Genomic DNA, 12,737 nt, shown 5'->3' on the forward strand with positions numbered 1-12,737 from the left:
GCTGATGCAACGTGGAAAGGTTATAGCCTATGCTTCTCGCCAGTTGAAGGACTACGAGAAGAATTATCATACGCATGATTTGGAGCTGGCGGCTGTGGTTTTCTCCCTGAAAATCTGGAGACATTACTTGTATGGCGAAAAGTGTGAAATCTTCACGGACCACAAGAGTTTAAAGTATTTGTTTTCTCAGAAAGAACTCAATATGCGACAGAGACGGTGGTTAGAGCTTGTCAAAGACTATTATGTGACTATTATTTACCACCCAGGGAAGGCAAATGTTGTAGCAGATGCATTGAGCCGTAAGTCGAGTTCTTTTTTGAGTACAATGATTCAGAAGCCATTGTTGTTAGACTTACAGCGAGAGGAGATAGCTTTGGTGATTCCTGGAACAATTGCTCGTTTGTCAGCGTTGGTCATTCGGGCTACATTGACGGACATGATCCGTAGAGAGCAGGTCAATGATTTACAGTTGACAGAGTTGAGAGCCAGAGCAGAGGAGAGAGGTAATTCAGAGTTTGGATTGAATGGAGATGGTTTGGTGACTTTTAGAGGCCGTATTTGTATTCCTGCTGGTGATGATATTCGTAGAGACGTCTTTCAGAGGCTCATACCGCGCCATATTCGATACATCCAGGTGGTACCTAGATGTATCAGGATCTTCGTAGACTCTATTGGTGGCCATGTATGAAGAAAGATATTGCCATGTTTATTTATCAGTGCCTAACTTGTCAGCAGGTGAAGATCGAGCACCAGAGACCTGCTGGGACATTGCTATCATTGCCGATTCCTCAATGGAAATGGGAGCATATTACGTTGGACTTCGTGACTGGTCTTCCCAGAACGCAGAAAGGTTTTAACTCTATTTGGTTTATTGTTGAACGGTTGACCAAGTCAGCGCATTTTCTTCCAGTCAAGACGACGTATTCCATGAACCAGTATGCCGAAGAGTACATAGCAGAGATTGTTAGACTTCATGGTGTTCCTGTGTCGATCGTGACCCTAGATTTACTTCAGAGTTTTGGAAGAGTTTGCACAGAGCTATGGTTTCACGGTTAGCTTTTAGTACAGCATATCACCCCCAGAGCGACGGTCAATCAGAGAGAGTTATTCAGATTTTAGAGGATATACTCAGAGCTTGTACTATTGATTATCCTGGTAGCTGGGATTCCAAATTGCCTCTTGTTGAGTTCACGTACAATAATAGCTACCAAGCGACGATTGGCATGGCACCGTATGAAGAACTTTATGGCAGAAAGTGTAGATCTCCCTTGTATTGGGACGAGATTGGTGAGAGGAAGATGTTGGGTCCAGAGTTGGTCCAACAGACAGCTGATGTTGTTGCGGTTATTTGAGAAAGAATGAAGACAGCGCAGTCGAGACAGAAGAGCTATGCTGATGTGAGGCGTAGGCCGCTGCAGTTTGAGGTTGGCGATCATGTGTTCTTGAAGATAGCACCTCTCAAGGGTGTGATGCGGTTTGGCAAGAAGGGAAAGTTGAGTCCGAGATTTATTGGCCCATTTGAAATCTTGGATAGAGTTGGTGATCGAGCTTACAGGTTAGCCCTACCGCCAGATCTTGACAAGTTCACAATGTTTTTCATGTTTCGATGCTCAGGAAGTATATTGCGAATCCTTCCCATGTTCTTCATCACAAGCCATTGGATTTGACGCCGAATTTGACGTATCAAGAGATTCCAGTTCAGATTCTGGATCGCAAAGTTAAAGTATTGAGAAACAAAGAGATCGGCATTGTTAAACTCCTTTGGAGGAATCATTTGATCGAAGAAGCCACGTGGGAACCAGAGGATGAGATGAGAGAGAAGTATCCCGAGTTGTTTGCGCAGTGATGTCAATTTCGGGGACGAAATTCCTCTAAGGAGGGGAGATTGTAATAGCCAAGCCTGGTGTACGGTACGGTTTAAGTTTTCATAAGTTTATTGACTACTTGGTCAAGTTTAAGTATAGTTTGGATGTTAAGAGTTTCGATTTAGGATTTATAGTATTGTTGGTTATAGAGGATGTGTAGTGCTATTGTAGCGGCGTTACGATTAAATTCATGATAATTCGTATGTTGAGCCAATTGGTATGAGGCCAATTGGAGTGATTAGATAAGACATAGAGGTGTAACTTTCTTATTTTGAGTTTTGTTCAAATCATTGTGGAAGATAAGCCAAAAGTGCCCCGAAGTGTGTCGTGCGTTTCGTCGTTCCTCCAGTGACACATGTTGGGAGAATGAGCATAACTTTTTACTCAGACCTACAAATGATCTGAAAGTTGGAGAGATTCAAGGAAAGACATAGGGCTACAACTTTGTAGTTTACCACTTTTTCTAATTCGGAAGGGAAGAGGCGTTTCTGAAGCGATCTTTAACGTGGCAGTGCGCAGAGTGGCGCCCGAGCGCCACTACTTCTGGAATTTGGGTTTCGGGCAGAATCATTGGCGCCCGAGCGGTAATTTTCGACCGCCCGAGCGCCGGGCACAGTACCAAAAACGTGTTTTCGGATTTTAAGTGTTTATATGCAAGAGTTGGTCTCATTTTTCCTCATTTCTACTCCTCCTTCTCGATTCTTCTTCTCTAGGGAGAGCTAGGGTTCCATTCTTCTCCTTTCTTTTCTTTTATCCAAGCTTCTTGTTATTAATTTGTGTTGAGAGCAAGATTATTTTGGGATCAAGGAAGCTAAGGTAAGCTTTTGGTTTGGTTATTTCTTGGTTTTCGCATGAGAGATGATATTGGGTTTGATGTGGTGTTGTTTTTATGGATTAATTGATATGGGTTATTAATTATTGAGATGTTGATGGTGCAATACATGGTTTATTGTTGTAGGATTGCTATCAAGAGATTAGATACAAGGTTCCAAGTGGTTGTAAGTGGAATCTCATTCTTGTGCTCACATGATAGTATATGTATTGTGTTTCAATAGTTTTAACATGTTATTCCCTTCCATTTGATCCATATTATGTATTGAATTACATATTGTATATTTGAGACAATTGAATGTTTCAATTGTGAAAAAGGGAATACAAGAGAAAAGAGTTTACAAAGTGTTTGATTAAATGCCCCAAAGAGAGTTTAAAATGATTTATGGATTGATAGATACATAGTCAGAGATTGCATGCAATTAGTTGATCAACGACCATAGGCTTATATCCCCCAGAGTTATCGATTTATATCGATGGGATATAGGTATAGAGACAGAGATACTATATAAATATCAATCCAACAGAGAAAAGAGAAATAACATCTTATTGTTATATTATTGCTATGTTATTCATGATTCAGAGTTGATGGTATTTAATGTTTTTAAAGCCATGTTTTATAGAGTATGCTATGTACATTGCTATGTAAGAGTTCCACTTGCTGAGTTTTATACTCATTTCACTTATTCATGTGATGCAGATAGGAGCGACGAACCAGGACGTTGATTGAAGCCGGGGTCATATGCATATAGAGATGGAAGGAAGTGGAAGATTATTTTGTTATACATGATCAAAATGATATTTTGTATTTTGACGCAACACTTTTTGGATCATGTATATTCTTTTGATGGTATATATATTGGAAATGTATTTTGGATCCTTCTTCCCTTTAAAGAAAAATTTTAAATTCCGCTGTTATTTTATAAAATGGGTCAGAGGTGTCACAGTAATTTTCTCTGAGATTCAAAACGTGCAAAGTGTGCGTATTACTTCAAGTAGAAAACGGCCGCCCTTCAAAGTCCTAGGTTTTCCTTTTTATAGATGATGAAGAGAAGCAATAAACTCTATTTAAACATTGATATCATATCTTATCAAATTATTAACATAAATATAATATCTCAATAGGTCAACAGTATGCTTAAATATATTTGCACAATTATCTCATTATCCTAAGAAAGAAAAATTACATAATATAATCATACTCAATTTAAATCAAAAGATATAGTTAGGGAAATAATTTAATTCTATAATTCTTTCACACTTGGCAATATTATTTCCCTTCAGAATCTACCCACTTTCTTGAAATATATATATATATATATATATATATATATATATATATATATATATATATATATATATATATATATATATATATATATGTATAGACACACACACACAAAATAAATTTCTGAGTTTAAAACCATCAACGATTTATCAAAAACTAATATGTTTTCACAAAAAATTCGATCATTAACATACATTTTTCAATTAAATAACAGATGGTTTGTGTGGGGACCCGGACGCTGATCTTTTCTTAATCTTATTTGGGATTTAATTATCAGTTCTGATAAACAGGGTCTAAAAATTTTTCTTTTTAAAATGTCAATGCGGAAGGTAATGGAATCATGCTATTATACAAATCAGTATAATAATACAAATCTTGTACAACATTTATCTAGTTCAACTAAGGTTCAACTACTATAATCAAGTAATAACACCTACTCTACAATAAGTCCGGAATCACCACGCTAACTCATCCTCTCTCATCATCTTCTTGACCCCGATCCAGTCCCACCTGTTGTCATGCACACATACAAAACAAGAAAACAGCCGGATAACTCCGGTGAGAATAAATCCCAGTATAAAACATGGTAAGCATGTATAGAAACAATCTAAATCGTAAAACATGCTATCATAAACATATTCAAAGATAATAGATTTCATAATCTATGAAATCAAATCAAAATAAGCATGCAATTCAATTCAGATAAACATGCAATCAAAATCAAATCATATAACATGCTATCATAACTGAAAGCAATAAACATGGGTTTCATAGTCTATGAAACCATATCTATAAACACATGCAGTTCTAGTCAAATCATGTCTAGACTCGACTCAACTATAACTCTAGGGATCCCGGTGTGAATAAGACGTCAATGGCTGTCACCTACCCTCCCACTCGGGGTGACTGTACGTCTTATTCCTAGACTTCGGTCAGAGCTGTATCGACGGCTGCAATAGGAGTCAGAGCTGCTCCTAAGCTGGGATACACCGAACGTCTAGAAGTCTGACTATCTGTCAAACTTTCCTATCTCAAATGCAATGTATAACAATCTATAAACAAAGCATGTTCATTTCAAACGATTTGAATATAAAGTCTATAAGCAAATCATAATCATATCAGAAGATAAACAATAATCAAGTATGTGATTTTATTGGGAAACTCAAATGAGATCTGATTTGAGTTATATCTTCCCAGATATCACATGAATTATACTTTTGTCGTCCCAGTCTGACGAAGACGAAGTCTCGAAGTCAAATCTGTCCATATCAATCTGATAATGACAAATCACACAAATACAATATCAGTATATATCTCTGTTCAGAATCTGTTCTGATCAATACTCAACTCGGTATACAATCTGATCCAAGTCAACAATATAACAATGAATCTCAATCAATATCATATCTGTAAAGCCCAAAAACAGTATACGTAAAATCCATGCATTTATGTAATTTATGAAATGTTACTATTTTAATTATTTAGGTTTCAGACGATTATTCGAGGCGAGATCGAAGAAAGGAGACCGGGACGATTTTTAGTAAATAATAAAGTGGTATTTAATTTTAAGTTAGGTATGAATCATTTTATATGAATTATGGAGTTTTAATATTTTTAAAGCCAAATTTAAATATTTAGTTATTTTAAGAGTTTATATTTTAAAAGTTTATCAATAGTATATTTTATTTTAATTAGGGATGTATTATTTTTAGTAGAGAATTATCATTTTTATTTAGTATACTAATTGATTATTAGTATCTTTAATATATTGATTAATATACACCACATACACACATACAATCAATTATTAAAAACACACACCTTTAGCATACACAACACACACACGTATTATTTAAAATGGTCAAACACATCTTCAATTTGTTCTCCTAATACCCACATGCACATTTTTATTTTTATAAAGGTGAAGAGACGTTTCTTTGAAACTTTATCTTCCATCAAATTTCCCCTTCAGCATCTCCCTTCCCTCTTAATTTTCTAGCTTCATTTCATTGAGTTTATTCAAGAAAAATCGAGCCACGTTTGTCCCGGATCAACTTTCGCTTCGTCTCCGCTTCGGTATCGTCGTTACGGTATTTTTAAATATCAAAAGGCACGTATATTCTTTCGTTTCTGTATCGATCATGTCATATTATGCGTTGCGTTGTTTTTATGCGTAAAACCATGTGTATGATGCGTAGGAGTTTGAGCGATTACGTTGGGATCACTTTTGAAATACTTTTCAGATTTGAAATTTTCGTTTTTGATGTTCTGTAAAATACTGCAATTTTTCGGTACATATTTTGAGAAAACTTTCAACTAAAAAAACGTAGATCTTTTCGATACGTTCGATTTGATATAAAATTCGAGTTATTTTGATTAAAATTGAGTGAGTTATGGTGTTTTTAGTATGACTGCTCAAATTAAATCCGAAAAATCCTGTTTTGATGTTCTGTAAAATAATGAAATTTTTCGGTACATATTTTGAGAAAACTTTCAACGTGAAAAACGTAGAACTTTTCGATACCTTCGATTTGACATAAAATTCGAAATATTTAGATGAAAATTGAGTGAGTTATGGTGTTTTTTGTAGGACTGCTCAAACTGCATTTTTTTTAGAAACATTTTTGATGTTCTGAAAAATACTGCGATTTTTCAGTAAATATTTTGAGAAAACTTTTAATTACAAAAACGTAGAGCTTTTCGATACGTTCGATTTGATATAAAATTAGAGTTATTTGGATTCAAAACGAGTGAGTTATGATGTTTTTCGTATGACTGCTCAAATCGTGTTTCAAGAAAGTTATGAATTTTAATATGTTCTTGAAGTTTTTAAGTTGCAGGCTTTGTTGGGGATCGACGGGTGATCGTTGCTGCATATAAGAAAGTTAGTAATGATGTTTAGAGTATTTTTGAGGTTTTGATTCATGTCGTTAAGAGCTTGAATTATTAAGAAGTCGTAAGAAATAAACTTTAATATAAATGACAGTATTTTGGGTCGTATGAATTGTAGGGTGATTATAAAAGTTTAGTTCATTGTTATGGTGTCCTAGAATGGTCTCATAGTGATAAATCTTGATGCATTATATGTTAATTGGGAGAATATACATGTCGCAAAATTTTCATAAAATAATTCGTCGAACAGAACGGACACGGACCCGGAGACGGAGGTTAGCACGGGGTCCGTGTACCTTCAGATTTTAGGTATATTCTTTTATTATTTAAGGTTTGATTTGATGTTTTATGCTATGGATTAATATGATGTTTTACAAGGTTATGTCATGGGAAATTATAGAATGTTCTAAGAATTTATTTAGCTTGGGATTAAGTATGACATTTACGTTTAAGTTGTACAAGTTAAGTTTATGTATTCATATTAGTATGTTGCAGCAACGACCCGATTGACATCCAACGAATCTCTCGACGCCAAGTAAGTATGTATGACGTGCAAAGAAAATATTTGAAGTTTTTGAGGTATGCTAAATGTCTTGTGACCAAAGAAAGTTAAGGATTAGAAAGCGTTAAATTATGAACGGGGACCAATCCGCCCGTTAAATTATGAACGGGTTAGATCGTGGTTGGGAAGCGTTAAATTATGAACGTGGATCAACTGGCCTGTTAAATTATGAACAGGGATCTCATGTATGTGGCAGTGGATACGTCCCTGTCAGCCCAGTACTGTGGTTTGTCTGATCAGATATTTATTATGTTATGGGTCACTTGCTTTGAAACATCCTCTACACAAAATGATGAAGTTAAGTATGTTGAAGTATGAAAGCATGTTAAAGAAAAGTTTATGTGATGGCACGTCATATTATGTATGCAAATATGTTCAAGTTTATGAAAGTTCAAGTTATTATGAAAGTTCAAAGTTATTATGAAAGTTTAAGTTTATTATGTAAGTTCAAGTTTGAAGTATGTACGATCTATTTTGAAGTTGTATGCGATTTTATTATGTAGTACTCGTTATTCCCAGTTTATACGTGTTGAGTCTTTAAACTCACTAGACTTGATCGATGCAGGTGAGTATGTTGATGACTAGACAGGAGGTGGTGACCAAGGGGCAGGCTTGGACTGAGCGGAAGGCTAAACCCGAGGACCACTATGTTTATGTTTTATGAAAACTTTAAAATATTATGTTTTTATGTTGGTTGTGAGATGATTTGGAATAAGTACTTTGTTGGAAAATTTGAGTATGGGATGTTGATTTTAAATATTATTATGTTGAATGATAAGTAACGACTGTATGAATTTTATGTTTAAGAAAATTTTTAATTTTTCCGCAAATTTTGAATGGTAAAAAGTACGGTTCGTTACAGTTGGTATCAGAGCGGTGTTCTTGTAAAGGGTTATGCCTACTGCCAGTCGCAAGAAGCTCATAAGGTCACACCTCAAGTCTGTAAGTTTTAAGTTTTCAAAGATTTATGTTATGTAGTATGCATTAAGTATGATTTCAGCATGTCCATATTTTTAAAGTTCAGTTACGTACATTTTATGTTATTGATATCATGTTCATATGCATGTTGGATTTACGTATTGGGGAATTTTAGAACAGTATGGCTCCTAGACGTTTGATTGCCCGTGGAGCTAGGGATGAGGACCGAGAGTCTCGTGATGGGAAAAGAGCCACTCCTCCTCATCCACCTCCAGATATGCAGGCACAGATGCTTGCAGCTATGACACAGTTCTTCGCACAGGTTGCGGGGAACCAGGCTCCAGCAGCAGGAGGTACAGGACCGAGGTCCCAACCGGAAGCAGTGTATGAAAGATTTCAGAAGATGAATCCTCAGAAGTTCTCAGGGACTACGAATCCTATGGTGACGGAAGAATGGGTTAAGTCTATAGAGGTGATCTTTGAGTATATGGAATTGCAGGATGTGGATCAAGTCCGATGTGCCATTTTTCTCCTAGCAGGGGATGCAAGACGATGGTGGGACAGTGCATCGGTGGCAGTTAATTTGCCGATGTTGTCATGGGATGGATTCAAAGAGATGTTCTTCGCTAAGTACTTCACTGAGGAGGTACAGGCCCGTTTGACTACGGAATTTATGACACTACGACAGGGAGATAGTAGTGTGGCTGAGTTTGTGAGAAAGTTTGAACAGGGTTGCTACTTTGTGCCACTCATAGCTAATGATGCTCGAGCAAAAACTGAGGCATTTCATGGGTGGTTTGCGGCCAGTCTTGCGCCGTGATGTGAGAGTAACTGGCCTTACTACATATGCAGCTGCCGTTTCTGGAGCTCTGGCGGCGGAGCAAGACCAGAGAGACATTGAGACTGATAGGTTGGGCAAGAGGCCTTACCAGGCACCACCGCAGCCACAGCATCAGCATCAGCGACCCCAGTACAAGAAACATTTTCAGGGGCAGCTTGGGAAGAAGCCTTACCAAGGACCACCTAGGGGCAAGGGTCCTATCCAGCAGCAGGGGGCACCTCAGAGGCCCGTTGTTTTCCCAATGTGCCCGAAGTGTAACCGCCAGCATCCAGGACCATGCTTGTATGGATCAGGCAAGTGTTTTAAATGTGGATCTACGGGTCACATGCTGAAGCAGTGTCCTCAGTGGAAGCAGCCAACCCAAGGGAGGGTATTCGCCATGCACGCACAGGAGGCGAACCCAGACACTACACTACTGACCGGTAATCATTTCTATTTAAGCTCGGTATTATTTGCCTTGCATGTGGAAATTTTATTTGAGATTATTAGTGTGCTAGTAAGATTTTAGATGGACTTGGAATATATTGATTTCAACTATGCTTAAAGTTAATTGCTAGTATTTTGGGATATAATTTTGGTGTTGTGCTAACATCTCTCAGGAAATATTTTCATAAAGAGATTAGCCACAACTGCACTGATAGATTCAGGAGCCACTCACTCCTTTATATCAGAGACCTTTGTTAATCATCTAGACCTCAAATCCATTGGCTTAGACATGAACTTTTCAGTGACACTTCCATCAGGGGAAGATTTGTTGGCCACCAGTGTGATCAGAGATATTGATCTAGAACTGCAAGGTCACCTGGTGTATGCAGATTTGATCATATTGCCAATGCCAGAGTTTGATATCATTTTGGGAATGGAATGGTTGACTAAGAACAGAGTTCTTATCGATTTTCAGAAGAGGTCAGTGTTGGTTAGATCGCTGGGCATGGAGCAGTTTCTTTTCGAGCCAGCTAGATGGAGGAGTTTTCCTCGCATGATTTCGTGCATGCAGGCGAGGAGATTGATTTCCAAAGGGTGTCAGGCTTTCTTGGCCAGTATTTTATCAGCGCCTGATGTGACCACTCCATCTATATCAGATGTTCCAGTAGTCCGAGATTTCCCAGACGTCTTTCCAGATGACATTACAGGACTTCCACCGGATAGAGAAGTGGAGTTTGCCATCGATCTCATGCCAGGTACCGTGCCAATCTCTAAGGCACCATACAGATTAGCTCCAGCTGAGATGTTAGAACTCAAGCAACAGATACAGGAGCTTCTGGACAAGGAATTTATTCGCCCAAATTTCTCACCCTGGGGAGCACCGGTACTATTTGTGAAAAAGAAAGATGGGAGCATGGGGCTTTGCATCGATTACCGTGAGTTGAACAAGGTAACGATCAAGAATAAGTATCCATTACCTAGAATCGAAGACTTGTTTGATCAATTGCAGGGAGCTACCGTGTTCTCTAAGATAGATCTTCGATCAGGGTATCATCAACTGAAAGTGAAGGATGCAGATGTTCACAAGACAGCTTTCAGTACCCGGTATGGGCATTACGAGTTCTTAGTAATGCCGTTTGGAGTGACAAATGCTCCAGCTATTTTCATGGATCTTATGAAACCGAGTATTTCATCCGTACCTTGATCAGTTCGTCATAGTATTTATTGACGACATCCTCATATACTCGAAGAGCCATGAGGAGCATAACAAGCATTTGAGGTTAGTCTTACAGATCCTCCAGAGTCGCAAGTTATTTGCGAAATTCAGTAAGTGCGAATTTTGGTTGGAAAATGTAGCGTTTTTGGGTCATATAATATCTAGTAGTGGTATTGAGGTGGATCCAGCGAAGGTAGCAACTGTCAAGGAATGGGTTGAACCAAAGAATGCATCTGAAATCCGCAGTTTTCTGGGTTTAGCTGGTTACTACCGTAAATTCATTCAAGGGTTTTCATCCATAGCAGTGCCACTCACTTCACTTACTAAGAAGAATGCTAAGTTTGTGTGGAGCGATGAATGTTATAAGAGCTTCGATACTTTGAAGCAAGCTCTTATTTCAGCACCAGTGTTAGCCATGCCATCAGGGCAATGAGATTTTGTGTTATACACTGATGCATCTAAGCTCGGTTTAGGAGCAGTAATGATGCAACAAGGTCGGGTCATAACTTATGCTTCCAGGCAGTTGAAGGTGCATGAGAAGAATTACCCGACACATGATCTTGAGTTAGCAGCTGTTGTCTTTGCATTAAAAATTTGGAGACATTATCTATATGGTGAGAAATGTCAGATTTTCACCGATCACAAGAGTCTCAAATATTTCTTCACGCAGAAAGAATTAAATATGAGACAAAGACGTTGGTTAGAATTGGTGAAGGATTACGACTGTGAAATTAGCTATCATTCGGGAAAAGCTAATGTTGTCGCAGACGCATTGAGCAGAAAAGTTGCAGTCATAGCTCATTTATCAGCTCAGAGATATCTTCAGTATGAGATTCAAAGGTTTGACTTGGAAGTTTACCGCAAGGGCAGAACTCCTAAGCTGTCTAATCTGACAGTCAAATCTTCCTTGCTAGATCGTATTCGAGCAGGACAGTCTTCAGATGAGCAACTACAGAAATGGAGACTAAAAGATGAATCGAAGGGCAGTGTTCTCTACACAGTGTCAGATGGTATTGTGAGATACAAAGATAGAATGTGGGTGCCTAGTAGTGATTCAATCAGACAGGATATTTTGTCAGAGGCACATGCATCTCCGTATTCTATTCACCCAGGAGGTACCAAGATGTACAAAGACTTGCAAATTTTGTATTGGTGGCCAGGGATGAAACGAGATATCCGCAAATATGTATCAGAATGTCTCACTTGTCAGCAGGTGAAAGTAGAGCATCAGAGATCAGCAGGGATGCTTAAGTCACTTCCCATTCCAGAGTGGAAATGGGAGAATATCACCATGGATTTTGTTGTTGGTTTGCCGAGGTCAATCAGAGGATCCAATGTCATTTGGGTTATAGTGGATCGATTAACTAAGTCGGCACATTTCTTACCAGTGAAGACGACTTTCTCCATGACGCAGTATGCAGAGTTTTATATAAGAGAGATAGTTCGTTTGCATGGGATTCCAGTTTCTATTGTGTCAGACAGGGATCCGAGGTTTACATCGTCCTTCTGGAAGAGTTTACATGCAGCCATGGGGACGAAATTGTTGTTCAGTACTGCATTTCACCCTCAGACAGATGGTCAGTCTGAGCGAGTGATACAGATATTAGAAGATTTGTTGAGAGCTTGTATGATTGATTTTCAGGGGACTTGGGAGTCTAAAATACCTCTAGTGGAATTTACCTACAATAACAGTTTCCAATCATCAATAGGTATGGCTCCTTACGAAGCTTTGTACGGACGGAAGTGTAGATCGCCAGTTCATTGGGATGAAGTTGGTGAGAGAGCAGAACTTGGTCCAGAGATAGTTCAGCAGACTGCAGATATGGTGGTCAAGATTCGTGATAGAATGAAGACCGCTCAGAGTCGCCAGAAGAGTTATGCTGATAAAAGAAGAAGAG

The 12,737-nt window shown here is 38.2% G+C and overlaps 1 protein-coding gene and 1 long non-coding RNA gene across 2 annotated transcripts; both read left to right on the forward strand.

The window, feature by feature from the left end:
• The first annotated feature begins 5,909 nt into the window (after window positions 1–5,909).
• LOC140809881 (uncharacterized) lies at window positions 5,910–8,197 on the forward strand. The gene is made up of 2 exons (XR_012113190.1): window positions 5,910–6,094; window positions 8,004–8,197. It is a non-coding gene; the product is annotated as an uncharacterized lncRNA (long non-coding RNA).
• A 340-nt stretch (window positions 8,198–8,537) lies between these two features.
• Window positions 8,538–12,498, forward strand: LOC140810215 (uncharacterized). Its single transcript, XM_073168086.1, has 8 exons — window positions 8,538–8,639; window positions 8,694–9,002; window positions 9,112–9,490; window positions 9,911–10,002; window positions 10,195–10,378; window positions 11,607–11,849; window positions 12,000–12,146; window positions 12,482–12,498. Exons 1-8 carry the CDS (start codon window positions 8,538–8,540, stop codon window positions 12,496–12,498), a joined length of 1,473 nt encoding a protein of 490 aa, XP_073024187.1.
• The last annotated feature ends 239 nt before the right edge of the window (window positions 12,499–12,737 follow it).

This window comes from Primulina eburnea, chromosome 13, assembly GCF_022965805.1.
Source record: "Primulina eburnea isolate SZY01 chromosome 13, ASM2296580v1, whole genome shotgun sequence".
In the NCBI taxonomy this organism is placed as follows: Eukaryota; Viridiplantae; Streptophyta; class Magnoliopsida; order Lamiales; family Gesneriaceae; genus Primulina; species Primulina eburnea.